Raw genomic sequence first — 22,279 nt, forward strand, 5'->3', positions numbered from 1 at the left:
AGAAAGACACATTAATAAAGTTTCAAGGAATCAGGAGTCACCACAAGTCATGAGAATACACAAAACCATACAACCACTTTTCCTGTCATCTGTGACCAGCTACATCATTATGCAGCTGATGAATATGTTGGCAGGAACAAGCGAAATTAGTAACTCCATATAGTGTAGATAACTAGACTGCCGGAATCTACATGGTTATCAGTAAACTTTTAAAATGAAGGAATGATAAAGGGTCATGTCTACATTTCTCTCCATTGTTTTCACAGCTATACCTCCAGCAAGACAGACATGAAGGAATTAGTCTATTTCTGTCAATTAGGTAAGAGGTTCTCCCAGATGTCTAGCATAACTGTACTGATAATCAATTTTACAAAAACACACATAAGACAAACCTTTGAAGGAAATGAACTTGTATGCCAAAGACCTGCTCTTCTCAGGCTGGGTAAGTCATACAAGCAAGAAGGGCTCATATAGCTTACCGAGGGAGGAGTCTGGGAATAGAGGGAGAAAAGCATGGGTGGGAGCCAAGGTGCTAGGAAGCACTGAAGTCAAAAGCACAGCGCATGATTGTCAAGTTCATTACTGCTGGGGCAGTACGGGAGATAACTGAGAGCAGCTGCAACAATGTACATGGGGCTCTTTGCTCTTTTTCTTTTTTTAGGCTTTATTCTAATATAACCAATAGCCATTCACAGGTTTTAAAGAAAGGCAGGATGACACATGGGCTCACTTCATTTCTGCAAGACCACTCCAATAGTAGGACAGAACAGGAAGCAGAGGAAACATGGAAAAAAGGGAATCTGGGTCATAGGCCATAGCAGTGGTCTACACAAAATATGTTGGTGACTTGGACTAGGAAGTTGAGAAGGAACATGCAGTAACAGTAGAATGGAAGCTGAGAACAGTAGTGGGTGACATCAGGATTGTTTTTCTAGGTTTTATTTAAGGAATCAAGTAGTGATGGTAGTCTGTGACGGGGCTAGGGAGTAAACATGGAATGGGGAATAAGAGAAGAAACAGGTAGTTAGAGAGCAAGATTTTTGTTTTAGATGGAGAAAACTACCTAGACTCCATCTATATGAACCTAAAGAGGCAGTGTGGAGTGCTGAGAAATGCCAGAGATAATCCTTTCATTTTAACAGGAACAGTGGAAAAGATGGACATGCTCAGGGAAATGCATACATGTGGACAGAAAGCAAATTTTCACCTCCTGTGTCTTTTGTCAACTGAGCATGACTAGGGCAGGTCAGAGAGTAAATAGTTGCAAGGGCAAGTTCATAGTCACATAGTCATGACAGATCTGGTTGCTACTCAGTTCAGTCCTCCATGTATGCTCATGCCCTAATTGAACCTATACACACTTAAGTATCATGGTAGAGGGGAATTCAAGTTGCAGATAGAATTAAACTAATGGGATGTCTGTAAAGGAGGGAACAAGCTATCCCTGTGGGCTCAGTGAAATCCTAGGAGCCTATTTCAAAAAGATAAAGGCAAAAGAATCAACCCAGGTAAGATCTGACTGCCTGGTGCTCCTTTGAAGATAAGATGAGAAGACTGAAGCCAAGACACACCGCAACCTCTGAAAACCAGAAAAGCAAGGAGCATTGACTATTTATGGACTATTTGTTGGAGCCTCCAAAAAGGAATCAAGGATTTAGATTAGAGAACTATTTGGACTTCCGACCTCCAAAATTTGAAGATGGTTTGTAAACCATTGTCTAGGAGAGCTTACACAATGATCACCATAAAAACTAGTATATAACTAACCTGCCACCAATTAAGGACTCTCTGCAAAGATGAGAGTTTAAGTATGTTTTGTGTGCTAATTAACTCTTAATATTCTTAAAATTCTAGTGAATTGGGTTTGGCTACTAATGTTATTTTATGAATCAAAGAATCAAGGCCGAGTACATTGAGTACACTGTTCAAAACAGTCCACTGTCACTGCATTCACACCCATAAGTCCTGGAAGACTGATTCAAGTAAGCTCACTCTTAACCAATAACCTCTAAGAGGAGTAGAATTAAAATGTGTGGAAACTGGAATGTCTGGTAAAGCCCAGGTTTCTCTCTACTATCCCAGGATACAGGAAGTAGGAACACTGCCAACCCATCCTGCTGTTATCAAATGATGGAGTGATCTTTACATAATATGACTTGACAGCAACTGAGCCATCTGCATAACTCCACGTTATCATCTAGGCAAGCATGGAAACAGTGATTATCATACTAAATACAGTGTCTAGCACTGCACAATGATAACCTCAGTTAATCCTGATGCTACTCAGATGAAGCATAAAATGCAGTAACCATTTTAGAGGAGAGGAGACTGAGACATAGGAAATATAAATGATTTGTCAAAGGTTACTCAGTTGTAAATGTTATGCCCAAGAAATGAAACCTGTAACTTATAGTGACTGCTTTCTGGGCAAAAGGAAATGAAGTAGAGGCCAATAATATAATAGTGAAAGAAATCGTAACTTGATGCTAAAAATCAAACATAGCTAACACTTAATTGGTCTATACTATATTAGCAAATAAATACAATGACTTGGCATTCTACAGTCCACATATACATCTCCACTTCAATCCCCTCTAACTATCAGGAAAAAAGTCTTTTAAGTTGCAAGGGTTAAGTGAGAGTACCAATCCTGCCCTTCTTTGATCCCTCCAGCTTTGAGGCTGACTTTCTAACACTGTTACAGAACTATCAAGCTATCCAGGCATTTATGTGTGTGTCCTATCACTTACACTAGATACACCAATGCTTGTGTTGAAGCTCATTGGAGGAAACTCTTTCCACTGTAGTTTTGGCATTTTGGCATCTCTAGCTCTACTCTCCTTTGATCTCCAGGGCCTTTGGTCTCATAGTAACAAACACATGGAATAGACCTCTGAAAAGGAACAAAGCTAAAAACTGGTAAAATGTCATTCATAAATCCCCAAATGGCAACTTACCATGCACATACTGAACACAATGTCAGCTTTATATCTGGAAAAGCAGTTCTGATAATAAAAGCCTATGCTAACCCACTACTGCATGGAATGATTATAAAGAGCTACTTGAATAAATGATTACTTTCCTAAAGGACACCTATACTAACAGGTGAAGACAGGACATTTCAGTATACCACCAGAGATAAGAGAAAACTTGTTCAAGGCAAGAATACAGTCTGAAGCAATCTTTAGGGCAAAGGAAGTAAAATAAACAACCTAGCTTTATGGTTAAAGTTAAAAACTAAGACTGAAGCCTACTGTACAGGCTTGAATCTGATTCTCACTACCTGGTAGCTATATGAAATAAACAAATCTTTGCCTCATTAGCTATAAAATGCAGCTATCAGGCTGCACTTCAAAGGATAACATAATAAAATAAATTCATATAAATGAAATCCTCAGATACTGTTTGGTAAACAAAAAATAAAACAGGATATGCAAAACACCACTGAGTGGTAAATAAAAGAATTAAATTCCCCCACTGTGCTAATGTTAGACTCGAACATTTAGAATAAGTCTTAGACAACAATAAGAACTGTTCAGCACTAAGTGTCTTTAAAATTTCAGCCATTTGAAATATCTTTCTTTCTGTTTAAAGACCATTCTAATTAATTATCTGTGAAAGAAACACCTCAAAGATGAATGCAAACAACCCAGAATAACTTTATGATTAATACTGAAGATATTGGTGATAACCAAACTTAACAACTCTCATTTATAAATAGCAAGATCTCCATATTTGCCATAGCTCTTGTAAACAAAAGTAGAAAAAACTTTTTTTTTATTACAACATATAAATATATGGGCCAGAGAAATGACTCAGTGAGCAAATAAATATGCTGCAGCCAAACCTGATAGCCTGAGTTTGATCCATGGACCCCACAAGGTGGAAAGAGGGAACTGAATCCTGCAAGATTTCCTTTGACTTCCATACACATTTTAACATGCATACATACAAATAAGTGTTAAAAATATGAGAGGTATGGCCACGTCTTTATTTCAGGAGATTGATGAATTAATTTAAGGTGCAATTTTAAAAATGGCTCTTAATAAAAGGTTACTGAATTGATCCCCACTCCAAGGGTAGATTGTCTTCTGCTAATCCTTAATACTCTTCCTCCCCCAAGGGGGTAACTTCCTCCAGCTCAAAAATCTTCCCTGTCCCCAGCTTTGCCCTAGTTGTTTCCCTTCTCCACAATTCAGTGTTTCTGTCTGGTACTGAATGGTGGAGCACACCAGCGCACTGGCACACATCTGACACACATAGAACCAGTCGTTGCCACTGCCCTGAGCACGGAGGCCAGAATTTATCCAGAAGTTGCATTAGCAGGTTGACACTTATTCAGCGACCCTGGTTAGTGGTCTTTATTTACATTACTCTATTGTGTGTGTGTGTATATATATATACTCTATTGTATATACAACCTCGCAAGCTGAGGTTGTCTAGGGTATGTATCCTGCAGTGTTATACATGAAGGAACAAGGACAGCATGGGATGAGGGTAGGTAAGGAACAAGGTAGACACAGGAATGCTTAGGATGCTCAGAATTCCCTGAGAAGTGGTTTTAAGATTATCAACTCATTTGAAACTGAATCTTCAAATTTACTCTGGCAGTTTTAGAGTTGGAGAATGTGAAAATGTCATATTCTGTAGAAAACTTAGATTTGCAGAGAGAGCTGAAATCTGAAAAATATGTCTACTTATGATTAGCTACTATGACACCTTCTGCCTAAAATTATGTGTTAAATAAGCTTTATTAAAGGTTTAATGAGTATCAATACAAATATAGCTCTGGGAACACACTTAGGTCCTCACACTTACAAAGCACTGAAGTATGTATATTGTCTGCATTATCACTTCAGTCCTATCATTCATTCTTATAAATTATAACTAATGACATATTTATTTCTAATACCTTATTTATAGTCTATTGTTTCAAATCCTCAGTCAAATTGGCTTTTGATATAGATAGTATATTTACTATATTCTTTTCTCTCCTATTTAGAAAATTATACCCTATCATACTATTCTCTGGTGTTTATATTAGAAATATTTTTATTTCATTTTATTTTGTTTTAGAGGCAAGATCTCAAACCATAGCCCACATTGTTCTAAAACTTAGTATGTAACTCAGACTGACCTCAAACTTGTGTAAATGCTCCTGCCTTTGCCTCCTGAGTTCTGGGACTGCAGGTGTGAGCAATCACTCCTGGCTTAGAAGTCTGAAGATGCAAGCTGAACTTCTCAGAACCCAGAGGATACTTAGACAGCTAGTTTAGGTGAAATGGAAAGCTTTGCCTTCAGGTTCAGTGAAGAACCCTGTCTCGAAAACTAAGAGAACTATAGAAGAAGATACTATGTTGACCTCTGGCCTCCAGACATTCATGGGCAAGTGCACACGGATACATGACTGTATACATAGACACACAGACAGAAAGAAAAGAAAAAAGACCATGTACACATATACATTTACACATACACACATATACGGTGCGGGAAATAAACTGTCTTCATCATGTTAAAGGGCTTGTGGTTATAGTACTTACTCCACCATATTGCTGAAAATAAAAGACTCCAGTCAGCTGGGACTTAGTTTATAGAACAGACTTGTATGGTTTTGGGATGACAAGACAAAGGAAAGTTACAAGAATGTCTCAGTTCTTAACAACATGGTGGATTACCTTATCATACCCCTACTTTGGTGGGAGAAAAGGAGAGTTGAACAATCTCAAAATACTGTAAAACAGATCTCAGCATACTCACCATGCTGTTTAGATTTCTTTTTCTTCTTTTTCTTTTTCTTCTGCTTTGATTTGTAATGATCTTTGTCTCTCTTCTCTTTTCTCTCCTTATCCTTTTCTTTCCTTTTGCCTAAAACAAATAAAAGTAAATCCTTCAATAATCATGAGTGATCCTTAGTTGCTCCTTTGTGGTTACCCTCAAAGCAGCATGTATGTTTTCATCAGTGATTCCAGTCACCTGCCCAGAGTGGACGGATTCAATTAAACTGTTCGTGTCATGAGTCTGGAACTCTTGCTTAGCTTATTGGACTATAAGAGGGGATCTTCATTAGCAGTGTTGAAAAATCCCAACTCCTGACACCTTAAAGTTAACACAGACAGTAGTTAAAATCTTTAAATGCGTAATAAACTAAAATTCCTACTATGTGCCAAGAAGTTAAAGCCCATAATTTAAAAAAGACCTCATTATGGAGAATCAGCAGTCCTATATATGATTTAATAAGGTTTTAATGAGTTTTTAAAAGATGGATGGCTTTTTTTCCTCCAGAAAAGAAAAGCAAAATTAATTTTAATCAAATTAATCTATACATAGTTCCTTCCATATTTAAGTATTTCCCCTGGTATACATAAATGAAAAGAACAAGAAAAAAATTATTTCATTCTATTGATTATTCTAAACTCCAAAAAGCATTCTTTTCTTTAATCATATCTACTTTAAAGAAGATAAATATGTCTAAGCAATATATCAGAACACTGTATTTCAAATTAAACTGAACAGATATTCTAGAAGCGATTTTTCCAGTTCAGAATGGGCTAGCCTACAATTTTCTAATTTTTTTTTTTTTTTTTTAGTTTTTTCGAGACAGGGTTTCTCTGTAGCTTTGGAGCCTGTCCTGGCACTAGATCTTGTAAACCAGGCTGGCCTCGAACTCACAGAGATCCACCTGCCTCTGCCTCCTGAGTGCTGGGATTAAAGGCGTGCGCCACCACCGCCCGGCCTTTCTAATTATTTTAAGTCAATTTTCAATGACTCCAGCTAGCTAACTGAAATAATACTTTATATTGTCACCCATCATTTCTTGACTTTTGGTCATTACTCAACATAAGGTAGAAAAGACAGTAGAAAAGTCAGTCACCTTTTAATAAGGCATACCGAAGAACGTGTGAAAAGAATGACTATTTTAACATATCACCCATTACTCTAAGTCTCAGTATTAGATAGAGGTTTATTTTTAAACAGCTATCCATAGTTTTAATCGGAGACGTTCAGAAGCAATTACTCAGAGAACCCCCACAGAACACACATGAGTATGACTATGCCCTGGAGAGTGGTTGCCTCTGATGCTGAACTAGGTTACACAGAAGCAGATGTTCTCGGCACAGTAAGGAGCACTAGCAGGGCGGGGAAGAGACAGATGCTGTCCTCTGTCAAGTTTTCTAGTCTTTTGCTTAAAGATTACTTTCTGTCCATACCAAATGCAGTGGAGCTTTTTTCTTCCAATTTCACTTTTTTTTCTGTTTTCGATATTCCTGTGGGTTAGGGGGACAAGATGTAAATTTAGTCAGAAAGATAAAAATATGATACAGTTTTTAAAATCACTATTGTTTGAAAAACTCTAAATAAGAATCCTTCCCTACCTCCAGAAGGTCTGCATGATTTTATCACCTGAACTAGTAACCAAAACTTATTCAAGGAATATTTGTGTTCCTTTATACCGCCTGGGTTGAATGCTTGGCCTCTACAATGCATTACTTATATGCTTCGAGTTTGTGGCTTAATGCCTCTGTACTTGTTTCCTTATTGCTAATATGAGTAAGAGTACCTACCAACGTTCTTTTAAGATTGTATGAAACAGAGTATGCAAAATGCTTAGGCTGGTGCCTGGTAAGTATGTTGCTTTACTTTTTCTTTGGGAGTGGGTTATTTGAAGCTGCACTATTTCAGAAATAGCGAAAATAGGGCTCTAACCATAAAGAGAAGTTTTGAAAAGGTCCTTAACCATCACTGAAGGTTGATGCAGTACCACAACCTTAGACAACCTAGAAGGTACCGACAGCTTTTTGAATGGCTAACCCATATTATCACTGCTGCTTCTGTGACAATCTGGAATACAGATACTATTCAGAATACTCAAAGGAAATATTCAAATTCATAGATACTGGCTTTCAAAAACATATAACTTATTTTAATACCATGTAAACTGATATTTGACCTCTTGTTCCATAAAATCAAGGTAGTATATGTGAATATCACTTGTATATCATCCATATGAATCCCTTATTGCTAGGTAACATAAAGAACCCAAACAGAACTATTTTGCTAATTATTTTTAGAGTACATAAATGTGAAATGCAAGGGTACACATATAATAAAAATATACCATGTTAATGATATATATTACCCAATTAGAACCAAAAATATTGTACCTCACTAACTATAACTAAAGCACCAGATTTCCTTAATGAAGCTTCACAACTTGGCTCAACATTTCTCAATGTCTTGTTTATGGCTTGGGTTGTTTGTGGCTAAGAAAAATACTGGAGTATATGAAATACATTTTTATTAAATTCCACTTATTAGATTTCTTCTTGATTTTTAAAAATCAATTTATACTAACCATGTAATATATTTTATATGGCTTAAATATAAAACTATCAAAATATTACTCAATTTAAGTGGCAACAAGGCTCTAGAAAGTTTCAGATTAATAAGAATAATGATCATCACATTGATTGTGACAGAAAGAATGAAAGAGACCTCACAGCAAAAATAAACACAGTAACATTGCCCCTTTTATCAAGATGACTGAACACATTCATTACTTCCTTCTGCTGACTACTGGACCATGGAAACTGCAAAAAAAATGTATTTTTCTTAAAACTAAGAAAGCATTTACAGATCAAATAAAGGGAAAAGTGCTGCTTAGGCCATAATGGTGGCATAACATGCAGAAGAAAAGTTAACAATGATTCCATCTCCTATGTTCCTAATCTGGATTGCTGAATATCCCGGTGAAAGATATCTAGGATTTAGGATTGCTTCAGGTGAGAGAGAGATGTCAAAAGAACCATTAAATTATCTATGTTAAGGGAGTTCAGACAGGTGGAGCACACAGATAGTAATGGCAGCAGTCCAGCACTGCAGACCAGGGGATGGCACCGGAAAAAACTCAGCCATTCTGAGTGGTTCTAGGAAAGCAAGTTCCAGACTATGCCGGCTTCCTGCCTAAGACTTCACAGATGGTCAGCTTTCAAAAACAAAACTGGGAACTAATTTGGGGTTATCAGTATTTTATATGATAAAGGACATTAAAACGAACACAGAGATCTGCAATATTGGCAAAATTTTTAGAAGTACCTACATATAGAAAAACCAAACAGACCTTTTCTAGATTCAACAAAAGAATACAAGTGGTTTTATAAACTATGATTGTTATTATAATATCACGTGCTACAATTTGCAAACCTAAGTATTAGGGTATTAGTACAAAGGACAATGCTCTTAAATTTTCTCAAGAGGACACTTTCTTCAAATAAATTCTTAGAGCCACTGTAATACAAGAACAAAAGCAAAGGGCTTTCCTGACTCCAGTAAGAAAAGGAGAAGCCTGACCACTCTCCTATACACATTTGCAGAGTGAGGAGCGCTGAGTAAGTCTTCCAGCTTCGAGAGTGCAACAAAATGTAATCCCGGGGGGAAAGCCATGAAAATTGGGTGTGGGGGGAGGGGGGAGAGCAGATAACAGAAAACACAATTTCAGCTTTGTTTCGAAAAGTTCTGGAAAACTTTAAACGGTTGTTAAACAGTAAATGTAGAGTCAGAATCAAATATTGAGATAGAAATGAATGCCATTTAAAAGGTAGTCACAGTCAAGAGCATGTGGACCTACTGCCATCCTCATTTAGAGTAGTCTCAGACCCATCTATGGCTTTCTTGGTGATAACACATGCTTACATTAACCAGATAATGCAATCCCTGGACTCATTACCAAAGATTTATCAGAGGTCTCTCCTCATTAACTGTGACAATCAACACATTTACATGCCTATTACTTTTACATTTTATTTACAATGAATTCAAGAAATTACATTGAATTTCATCTAAAACTAAACTAAATTTGCCAAAAGTTGAATGGCCTGATAATGTACATTCTGATAATATAACGATATAGTGCTCATATGTTTATCAGTCTAATACTTGTATTCACGTTAACTAAAATACTCTGTAATAAAACAAATATTTCTTGATATTTTCTACTGATTTACTCAAAAATATAAAAATAAAGGTATATTACAATGTGCCTCCCAATATAGGACTAACTAAAATTGTTTAAAATTATACTCATACAATATATTAATTCCAATTTTATCTTAATGGAGGCTACTTAAGAATGGCTACCATTCTAAAACTATTTGAAAATTATAAGTGAAAGTTAATATTGTCATATCATGATTTTTCTTTCAAATGACTTTAGACTCTTGAAATGAATGATGAATGATACAATAAATAAATAATCTAAACTTCAGAGCTGGAAGTTGCCACAGACATTACCTACTATAAAATTCCCATTATAAAAATTTAAAAAAAGTGCTAAGAAAGTAAATGATTTCAATTTTGCTGAAATAAAGTGAGAACAGAGGGCAAGCAGATGGTTCCTGTCACCTTAGTAATAGCACACCTTCTTCTTGGTCTGAGGGCTTCTGGGGGCCTTATTTTCTATTTTCTTCCCTTGTATACAACATATCTTGTGTCTCTTTTTTAAACGTTCAAATGTTTATTTAAACTATTTATTGTGTGTGTGTGTGTGTGTGTATACATATCCATGGTGCACTTGGTGATCAGAGGACAATTTACTGACTGGAGCCAGTTTTCCCTTCCACCTCATGGACCAGGGACTGAAACCCCAAATCTCAAGCTTAGGTAACACCTCTACCCACTGACTTATCTCTCTTTGCCCCACTTCTAATGCTTAAGAATTCTTTATCTTCCAATAAGTAGCTCTCATTTATATGTGTATTTCAGTTACTAACTTCATTTCTTTGTAAATGCGGAGTATCCTGAGTGCAGCTTCTGTGTCCCTGGTACTGTGTCCTTTACCTTAGGCAAGATTTAGACAGGACACAGATATCCTCAGACCCAGGTCAGGAAAGGTTTCTTTTGAAAAAGATCCTTCTTAAGAAACTTGATCTACTTTTCCTCCCAGAGAGTAAGAGAAGTAAGATTTCTGAAGTTGAATCTCTTTCTCTGATTCACTGGCTATTAGAAAAAGCATTCTGATACTTATCATAACACAAAATCAAGGGTGTTGGGTATTTTTGTTATTTTGTTTTGATATCTTAACTTTGAGAAAAGTACCATTTCTTTTTCTTTTATTTTAACTTATTGCTAAAGTGGGCAGCAACAATATTCCGAACCTGAGAGTCAGTCATGTAGGCATCCATCCCAGTGGAAGAATGTAGATCAATTAGTGCAAGCTCATAATCTCTATTGGAAAAACAATTAAAAGCAAAGTTTAACCTGGTAAGAGTCCTAAGTTTGCTAAACTACTTCCCAGTTAACTATCATTCTCACCAGTTAAGCTCCCCAGGAGTTTCTAGTTTAAAAAGCTGCCAATAAAGTTCTTGTAAGCAATTCCTTATAGAGAAGGTTTAAAATAGAGAAACAGAATTTATTTTTATAATTAGGTAAACACCCACCAAATGCATGTACACATACACTCATTTACATGCATACATAAATAAGAAACAAAAACCTGGCTCTTTGACTCTAGATGTACATCAATATAGGGAACAAACAGAAATTCAAAATAACTTCAAGATAGTATAGAACATTTAGGTAACAAAAATATCAAGAAAGCCAGATATGATGGCACATGCCTACCATCTAAGCACTCTGGAAGCTAAAGCAAGAAAACTGAGACTTCCAAACCGGTTCAGGGTACATATTATATTTCATACTACCTGAGCTATGGACATAGCTGAGATCATGTTTCAAAGAAACAAAACAAAAAGCTACTACCACAACAGAAAAACACTAAGAGAAAAAAGCATGCAGACCACACAGAAGTTCACTGAAAGTAAACAAATGGACCCAATTTTAAATAAAAAATACAGCATAAACTGCACTACTTTCTTCAAAAAGAAAAAAATTCACGAGTCACAGAAACGAATTCTTACCCCGTTCAAATACCCTGTATACACTATACATGATTTTGTACATCCCAACTTTAAGTAGCTAGCTTACAACTATGCATTTGCTTGTTTTAAGCAAATATCTAGAGTACCCGAGGTAGGAAGACCCAGCCTACACATGGGTAACCCCATTTCATGAGCTGGGTCTTGGATTGAATTAAAAGAGGAAAGCAAGTAGAACACTAGCGTTCATCCGTCTGTTTCCTGACTGTGAACGTGATAAGATGAACTGTCAAACGCTCCTGCCATTTTGTCTTCTCATTTTATATTCCCTAGAACTACAAGCCAAACAAACCTTTCTCTTCAAAAACAAAAACAAGCAAAACTGCTGAGCACTGTGCTCGTAAAATGTTAAGCTCACTTACATGCATACCAATAAGATTACAGTTCCACAAACAGATCTATAAATGTGCATGAAAATCCAAAGTTTTCACTTTCTTTGGAAATTGTCTTGCTATTTTTAGTTTCTGTGGAGGGGACGGCATGAATGAGAGACAAAGATGGGCTGAGTCTCCAGTGCAAATCTAGTCCTAGAGTATTCCTCAAACAGGAAAACAGAGCTCCTGTTACCAAAACAGAACAGCCAACCAAAACTAGCCACAACCAGCTGCCACAGAGTTGTCCTCATGCATACCATCCAAATTGCATGATGTGAAATTACATGTGAGTGGCTCTAACTGCCCAGGACTGAACACTTCAAACTGGATCACCCACATTTAAATAGCAGGAATCACTTGCTAAAAAACTACAAGCAATGTAACAGATGCTAACCCCATGAAGATCCTTCTAAAATGGGTCATTCCCTCCCAGTTTCCCAACCCTCCAGACCTTTTTGCTGTACACACTACTTCTACTACTGCCATGTCCACTGCTCTTTTTTATATGCTGAAGAAACCTGATTCTTTCTACACTCATGTGATGTGGAAAGGGTGAATCCTTTACCTACTGACCTACATCCCACCAAACTCTCCAGTTACTGCTATCATTTTAAAAGAGAAGACAATGGTTGTGCCTTCTCTTTGCTCTTGCATAATTCAACATTATGAACATTATGACTACCTCTCCAAGGTAGTCAATCATATAGCTACAAATCTGCCAGAAATTTAAAGGGAAAACAGCCAAACCAAACAAAAGAGGACCCAGTTAATCTATCTCCTGGTTAGAAGCAAAATCATCTAGAGAAAGGATTTTAGTGTACAAACACTGTTTCGATGTTTGGAATAAACAATATGGTTGACGGGACATTTTTTTTTTTTAAAAAGGTGTATTTGCCTGCATGTCTATGCACCACATTTGTACTATATTTTTAAGAGGCCAGAAGAGGGCACTGGATCCCCTGGAAGTGAGGTTACAGATGGTTGTGAGCTGCCATGTGTTTGCTTGGTATTAAAGGCAGGGCTCTCAGGAAGAGTACAGTACTCTTTAAACTATCAAGCCATCACTCCAGTCCTACATGACACTATTTATGACACGTACTTCTATTGATCTGTACTTCAGTCTTATTACAATCAATTCAAAAATGTATTTTAAGGAACATACAAATATCTTCACATACACATCAAAAAATCATTTTTCCAGTAGGTACATGTTATTATGACATTAAGATCATTCTCATATATTGAATGCAGTGAGGAGTTACAGACCATTAAAATAGTACATGGGATCTTTACGAGGAAAACTTCCTTGAAAGGTCAATGATAAGTCAGGAATTTTGTGTAAAAAAAGGAGAAAATGAACTGAATTACTCTAAGATCAGGATAAGATGAATATCTAAGGACAACAGATCAGATCTGCGCAATGAAAAACTATCAAAACCAACCAATTTTCATATGTGGGCTTTTTTTAAAAAAAATAAGGAAACATCATCATTTATAAACCAATTTAAATCTTTATAGGTAAAATGGAATTGTAGATAATTATGTACTTGAGAATACTAACATTACTACTTTGAAAGAAAGAACAAGTTAAAGGCAGCAGATTAAATTAAGCTACTGATGTCATTTTTTTAGTGTGTAGCATGGACAGAACAAAGCAAACTATATTTTGGCTTCATCCAAGAAGCTGCCACCACATTCTTTGTGGAAGATGTTGTTAAACATAATTATTGCCAACACATTTAGCTACTTTGTATTTGTCTCCTGATCTAACTTGATTCCAATCTCTCACCAGCCAGTTCCAAATTAATAATTTACTTGGGAAGAAGACAACAAATAGGAAAAGTACTATTTGACTTCTGAAAATTTTATATATGTGTGTATATATACACATATATATTATTTTTATGAAACTTTAAAATTATAATATTTCTAAATAAAATGTTGCAACTTTACATAAGAAATATGAACCATGTTAGATTTAAAAGATCAACTTAACAAAAAAATTACCACCCATGTTTTTGGATTATAAACAATGACATTACCTAAAAATGAGCTAAACATGGTCACACCCAAAATGTAATAATAAATTATATTCAGACAGGATATTCTGTCTCCAAACATGGACATACACTTATGACACAGGTAACACAATTAAACTCAATCTAGATTCTATTTAGATTTAAATTCTACCAACATTTGTAAACCTAAGAACTCATCCCCTGAAGTATCTTCTTGCTTCATGAATAAGAATTTCTGCAATTTTATTTAACTAATAATTTCTAATTATAAAAGTAAGGATTTCATACAATCTATTTCTTGTTGTTTTGAGACAGGGTCTTGCTATATCGCCTTAGTTGACCTAAAACTTGGTAGTTTGACCCAGCCTTAAAAGTCCTTAGAAGTGGAATTTTGTATTAATCAAGTAGAACTAAATATCAAAATGTTTAGGCCAAACTTAACTAAGAGCTTCCTTACCAGAGGCTGCTGAAGCTCCTTTTACATCACTCACTACTTTGGAGGAGGGATTTGCAAATGACTGTGGCTCCTCCTTTCCTTCCCTGGAACATTCACCACCAGAAGAGGAGGAGTCTGGGGCTTGAGGTGCTATGACTTCTGAACCACAACTTAAATCAAGAGGAAGACAGGGTCCCAGCTTCTGGAGTGGCATATGTGCGATAGCAGGTACTATATAAAATCAAAAGGAAAAGAAAACCATAATATTAATACAGACAAAATGGCTCAGTTCATATCAGTATAGATCACTGGTATTTACACAGTGCCTGGCAAAAAAAAAAGACACCAGAAGGTATCTGTAGAATATGTGAAGTGCTTTTAAGTCCAAGAGACATTAAGAAGAAAACTTAATGTTCAAACAATTGTTGTTAGATATTTATCTTCCTTTACATTTGGTTCTATAGGAAATCAATATACATTACCCTCTGGTACTGAAGATTCTTGCTGATTCTGAGAACTGAGGGAGAATACTTTCCCATCAGTGGCTGAAGAGGAAGAAGGAAGCTTTTCTAGAGAATCATCAGGCATGGGTAAGGTGGCTAACCGCTGAGATCTTCTTCTCCTCTCACTATGCTTGCAAGGTCTAGGGGGATTCACAGGCTGTGGAGGACCTAGAAAAAGATCTTCAATGTTCACGAAGCAGATACATACCAGGATCATCTTATAATATTTAAGGAGATAAGCGGGGGAAAAAAATGAGCCATATTCTGCCCTCTGGTACTGCTACTAGATAACCACAAGAAATGGAACATTCCAGAGGCAATCAAAAAGTGCCCTCTTCACAAAAAAGTTAGTTCATCAGAACTTCTAAAATCTAACCCTACTAGAACTCTAAGACAGTTCTATGGGATATTCATTTCCAGTAGCTCTCCCACAGTGTGAGACTGGAAAGGGCTCTCCAACAGTGGAGTCTTGTGCTACTGTCATTTGCCTTCAGGAAAGTAGTATCTTGTAAGCAAAAATAGGGGGAGGCAGGTAAAGGGAGAAAGGAGAAAGCAGGGAGAGAAATTCTTTTGCTACATAGCAAGCCTAAGCAATCTAAAGGGAAAGGAAGGCAGGGGCACAGGTGACAGCTTGTACATACATTACACAGTTGGTGCTTTGCTTTCTTTCCTTCCCCAAGTGAAGCTACTGCAAATAACCTATCCCATCCTTACTCTCCCACATGGACTCTTACAGAAATTGGGGGCCTGATTCATTCAAAAAATTGAACACAAACAAACCAATGTGCTTATTATGGCCAAATTAGACTATAATTAACACGACACTATTCTTGCCCTTAAATATTTTCAATTGTTCCAACAACTAATTGTATCATTTATTTAACTTTTAGCAATATTAACCCAAATGTTTGGATGATTCTTTAACACTTGAGAGTTCCTCTTTTACCCTGGACTATGAATTGTTGAATTATATAGTAGGTAGGATTGTATAGGTAATATAGTATTGCTAATTTAGAAAGAAGTAGTTTAAAGGAGCTGGTGCTTTGAGTATTTAAGGATAACAATGAAAAATAATGAAAAAAGACAAGATGATAATGGGGAAAAATCAAAAGACAAATGTAACTTTTATGATACTGTGGTTGTATTAATATAAAAAATAACTTCAAGATAAAATGCCTTTTGGTGTGGTGATAATCTAATGACTTCTACTGATGTTCTTTTATAAAGAAGTTTCAGAGATAAGATTTTCTATTCCCTTTGTTTCTCCTTATTTATTAAAAGATACAGACTGGTCAAAGTTTAAAATATGTGGCTTAATGATAAATGTGAGAACTGAGTGAAAAATAGATTAGCATGTTTAATAAAGTCTTCCAAACGCCAATATCATTATTCTGGAAGACACAATAAAGAAGGAAATCTGCCATTCTTATTTCCTGATTACAACACTAATCTATTTGCTGAATAAAGGGGCAAAAGTAAAGTGTCACCTAGCTAGACATGCACCAGATAACTGTTCTGAATGCTAAACCTGGGGTCAAATAAACCTTATCTTTATCTAGCCAAATCCATGTTAAAAACAAAACAAAAAACAAAAACCCTTTTTTAAACATCTAACACTGAAATGGTGGTAGCCAGCAGTCAAATCTTTATAACCAAGAAGGCATTCTCCTTTCACTAAGAGTGAGACAGGATTCAAGGCTGCCTTGTTAACATAAGAATAAATATATAAAGTGCACTGGGGAACTACAGGTAAAAGGAGATGCCTCCTACCTGGCCACAGGAGGAATGAGGAGTTATGTAAAACATCCACCAAGGGTCTTTGTACAGTTCTTTTGTTTCCAGGGGTGTTTTGTTTGTCTGTTTTTTGTAATGAATCAGGCCTTGTATTACTAGCTGAGGAGAGTACAACCGCAGTGGGGCTCCTGTCATGCGATGGCAGGGCTTCTTAGAGTGCACTACACACTGGGAACAGTAAAGCAGTGGGAAATGTCCATGATTTCTACTCTGGAATTAGTTTTAAGCTTTCTGTCATATCCACTTAATTTTTGAGTTTTCAAAAAGCAACTTCATAAAAAACAATAGTACTACAACAAAACTGCTTTGAATCTATCTTACAGGATAAGTAACTATTTGTAAAGTCTGTGCTCACTAGTTTTATTTATCACTGAAGAAAGCTGAGATACAAGCGTCAAATCCTTGGCTTGTATTAATTCTGGGGCAAGTGGTGACTTAGGGGTTTTTATACACCCAGAAGACTCTCCAGATTCATGTTTGCATTTCTTGCTGCGAGCCTTCCCTGAAGACAAAGTTGAGGATAACAGTGCAGGTTTCTGAGTGTTGGCAGAACTGCTAATGACAGCTTCATTTTTTTTCTGACTTTGAGGTTTAGGTGAAATCGCCTGAATAAATAATAAAAAATTGATATTTTTATTTTGGTTTCTTCATTTTTCTTCTTGTAGTCTATTTTTGATTGTTATGCAACTTTAGTATCCAAAAACATTGTTAAGCAACATATAACATTTCTATTACAAATGAAAAACCAAAACGAACCCCACAAATTATGAACTAAAAGTTGACTAGGCTGTCTTTAAAGGGATACTGTCAACTATGAGTCTGTTTTTAATGCCTATGAAATTCTTCCATATTAAATATCCTATTGGACAAACTTTTTCAGTATTAGTTTGAAATTTCTCTCTTCTGAAACTGTAATTGTCAATCTTATTACTATCAGCTAAGTGAATGAAAATAAGTATTCCAGGTTTTGAAGCTCTGAAGGAATACATTCAAACGTCTGCTTTTTAGAAGAGTTTTTGCAGCCTCTGTCATCAGTGTGTGACTGTCTCAGTAGACAGTTTCCCTTTAAAGAAAGATCTCAACAGGAAAACAATGACCAAATCAACAAAACATTCTCTTTAACTCATTTTAGTGCTGAAAGCTAGTTTCATAAGCAAAATGCATCATGAAATCAGAGCCACCAGCAGTAGAGAGTTAAAAGACTAAAAAACAATACAGAACAAGCAACAACTACAACAACAACAACATAAAAAAGATAAAGTGTAAGTTAAAACATTGGATTTAAAAACAAAATACGTCGCATTCTTAGATGAGTTTTTACCTTATTCCTGCCAACTGATACTTTTTAAAAAATTAGAACTTTTGTCAGTTCTTTAAGAACATTTTATTCACGTGGCAGTAAAATTCCCTGGACATGTAAAAATAAGTGTGAAAGTATCGACTGTTAAAGACAACAGAAAGCAGCCACAGTTGGTCCACATTCTGTCATACTGCAATGCCTACACCGATTTTCATGCTGATATCTGACAGCAAAATGAGATACAAACTTCTAAAAATTGGTATTATAGCAAGCTACTATAACGAGTAAAGTCACTAGTCCTATGAATAACATGCCTGTCCCCAAGAAATTGTTTAATTTCCATGTATTTGGGAAAGGGGGATGATCATTGAATTTGTAATCTTCAGTTTTCTAGAATATAAAAGATCATTGCTGGGAATCAAATAAATAAATAATTCTGTTCTCATTAAAATAAAAGTTACACAGACTCTGGGGGGGGAAATTATATATTTGATATTAAATATGGCATCACTGAATGTTCTAAGATGGCATGCTTAGGATCTGACATAAAAAGGCCTGTGTCAAGTGTCCCATTCATTCAACTTTCATTTTCTACTCTTGAATTTCTTCACTATAAATGTGTGCAAGTGGAACTTTCATTTGAAAAAGAACTCCATGACTGGAAAGTATTCCTAAGCTTATCATAAAAGGTGTTGCCAGGAAAGTAATTAGAGCCATTACTTGTAAATAAACAATTTTATTGTTCATCTTCACATATGTGAGAGACATCACTACAGCATCCATTACTCTTGAGTTACAAAGTTATAAAACAAGATTTTAAAACTTAAATTAATAACTTGGTAAGGTGCTTAACTTCTAAACAAGGACAAATTAACATATTTAAATCTTACTGAATTATTATGCATCAAATGCAAGTTTTATCCAAAAGTAAATATAACATGACATTTCCCTAATACAATTAAGTAATCTATAGCTAATAATCTGATAATGGGGTCCAAGACCATAGTTTGAATCTATAACTCCATTAGCACAGCAAATTGTGGCTATAGGCATGTTATCAATCTGTCATAACTGGCAATATAACTTCTTAGACAACAGAAGTTAGCAACAATCAAAACTCATTTAGGTCTCTTGCTGATACCAACTGAGATAGTTAAGAGTTTTATAACTCGGCTTTTTAGCTTAGAAGCAAGGCTAACATATAGCATAAAAATGAAGAGTTTGGTTACAAAACATTTTCACATTGAAATCAACCTGAATAACAAAAAAAAAAAAAAAAGAGGGAACAGCATGATGTTCCTTAAACTCTAGAACAGTTTACAAAGGTTCCATTAATGATTATTGGTCTCTGTTACAAAATTGCTAAGGACTTTGAAAAGTCTTGAATTATGCAAGTACTAATAGCCGAGTCACTCTAATTTCCTTTTAAAACTGATTTTCTGAATTGGTTACTGACCTCTAAACTAACTTCCACATATATTAATTTTCACAATCACATTTACCTCAAAGATTATGTGTAATGAAAGATTGACATTGTAATGAATTTTCCAGAAATATTTTATTACCCAAGTCCCTGATATGTTGCATTCTGAGTATAACGTAACAGTTGTAGGAGTACAAAATATTGTTATATCTGGGACCTTGAATATAGTCATACACAGTAAAAAAAGTTATTTAAAATTTGGTTGGTATACTGACAATACGGCAAAGACTTAACCATTTGATGCTGATAGAAAACCAGAAAGTATGAGTCATTGACATATTGATCAATTTAAAAGACCACCGATTTAATACAACATTAATGGAGGCACCAAAACAATTTACTGCTTTCAAATCAGGCCTGAATAAACACTGAAAAACTCAATACAATATCAATTAAATTTGGGCTATTCTTTAAACATATATAGAGAAGAACAAAAGATACTCATTTTAAAGTCTTCTTTACTAGGCTACTAATAAAGAAAATTAATACAAAAAGGGTATATTGAAACTACATTAAGGCTCAGATTTTAAAACAGGAGAACCAAAGAAATCCAGTTATGGCTATTACTGTGTTCGTACAGTGCCTAAGCAGGTCAGCCCTTAGAGGATGGAAACGCATGCACAGCTCATTATGTACAGTATCGTGGGAACTCAAAGGTAGACACGGCCAATTCTAGCAACCGTAGCCTTCAGTTTTAAATTTCTCTATTAGGTGGTTTAAGACAGACCCTTAAACGATTTTTAAATTCTCTTTTTATTGTAGTTATTAAAATATACATCCTAGCAAAAAATTTATGGCTCATTGATCAATTCATAAAACACAGTCTAACAACACCAACTGTTACAATAAAAAAGAAACTTCTTATAAAAGAAGTTTAATTAGATGTCAAAAAACCCTGTTTAAACTCACAAATAAAAAGTATTTGTGTAAGGGTCTTTTTGAAAGCTAAAGGTGTCCAGCTGGAAGCTCATACCCTGGGACGCCTGTCTCCAAGCCTTCTAATTTTGGAGACAATGGCGTTAATATCAGGCTATGGGAAACATAAGCTAATGAAGTCCATAGTTTATCTGCATACTCGGGAGAAGGCAGAGATAAAAATATATCATCAATGAGTCAGTGCTCTATTCCCATATCTGATCAGAGGGACAACTGCAATCACGTGGGTACTACAGCTCCGTGACCACTCCAGTGGGACGTGAAACAATCAAATGCTACCATTTCATACCTGCTCCAGGACTGGAGCTGTTGCAGTGCGGTCTTCTTTTTTTTCAGCACCATCTACCCCAACAGCTTTGGATGCCAACAAACCTTGAGAAGAATTGCAGAGAAATGGCTTGTTAGAAAAAAAATTAGTAATTTCTGCATAATAAACTTCTAAAATGATAGCAGATAAAATTTCCCATATATAGAAAGTATTAAAATGCTATCTTTTAAAAAATGCAAACACCCTTAACAAGAGACTAAGTCAATATTGAGAGTTGTTCACATACTTGGGTAGTATTTTTCTAGATATTACTTTTGAGATCCTTAAATACACACACTTATTTGGGGAAAAAGTTTCTGGCTTCAAAGTCCAGATAAAGATAGTCTATTTTGCTAATACTCATAAAACAGAGTAGAATATCATTCTGTCATCTTGCTAACTTTAAAAAAGTATTACTAAATTTTAATTCCAACCTATATTTTTTAACCTAAACTTTGTGCATTTGTATCAGTGCTCATTTATGTCTTATTTTCCTACAAAAGTTTCAAGACCATTTCATGGACCCATTTTATATAAAAGGGGAAGAGTATATGGGTCATTTGAACACCTGGCCTACAACTTCATTCTATAAATGGTGACAAAATGAAAAGTTCTATCACTAACACCTAATTTTAGAAGATAGAATTCTTGATTTATAATACAGCTATTTTCAAAAAACATCAAAATTCGGCTGCCTTCATTAATAAAGGCATCTAGTTGAATACAATTCTTTGCTCATTCATTCAGTACTTTCTGTGAGACCAGGTTTATCAGGACTTTAAAATGACAAATACTTGGTTTTATGGCTTCTTTCTTTAGAAGAGGAAACATATAACAAGTGGTACCAATAGTAAACATGATATAGCAATTTTTAATCAGCTTTATTACTGAAACTGTTAACATTACTTCATAGAAGGGAAAGAGTTCCTTCAAACACTACAGGATAGAGAGCTACTCACAAGGCAACATGGCCTGACTTTCTCAAGTAACTATCCCAAAGGTATTAAGTGACCTAGATGGGAACACAAATATTCACATGGCCTCCCTAAAGTAGTAAGAGAGATAAATATTACATGAGGCAGAAGGCACACTGGCTTTACTAGAAAGCTGAATACCTACAGCTGAGTATGAAGTGGAGGCTCAGTAGAAAACAATGATTTTGATACATCAGTGACTGGTACTCCACCTATTTTGA

The 22,279-nt window shown here is 35.6% G+C and overlaps 1 protein-coding gene across 6 annotated transcripts in view; it reads right to left on the minus strand.

Moving 5' to 3' along the window:
* The window catches only part of Phf20l1 (PHD finger protein 20 like 1), a 68,187-nt gene that overhangs the window by 15,425 nt on the left and 30,483 nt on the right, over positions 1-22,279 (minus strand). For all 6 annotated transcript variants that reach the window (XM_013348923.2, XM_013348922.2, XM_013348921.2 and 3 more), the window contains 6 exons: positions 21,067-21,149; positions 17,414-17,663; positions 15,244-15,432; positions 14,783-14,992; positions 7,212-7,268; positions 5,761-5,868 (listed from right to left, as the gene is read on the minus strand). In XM_013348923.2, coding sequence (XP_013204377.1) covers positions 5,761-5,868; positions 7,212-7,268; positions 14,783-14,992; positions 15,244-15,432; positions 17,414-17,663; positions 21,067-21,149 — 897 coding nt within the window. The remainder of the gene's footprint in view (positions 1-5,760; positions 5,869-7,211; positions 7,269-14,782; positions 14,993-15,243; positions 15,433-17,413; positions 17,664-21,066; positions 21,150-22,279) is intronic.

The sequence above is a fragment of the Microtus ochrogaster genome, chromosome 15 (assembly GCF_000317375.1).
Source record: "Microtus ochrogaster isolate Prairie Vole_2 chromosome 15, MicOch1.0, whole genome shotgun sequence".
Classification (NCBI taxonomy): domain Eukaryota; kingdom Metazoa; phylum Chordata; class Mammalia; order Rodentia; family Cricetidae; genus Microtus; species Microtus ochrogaster.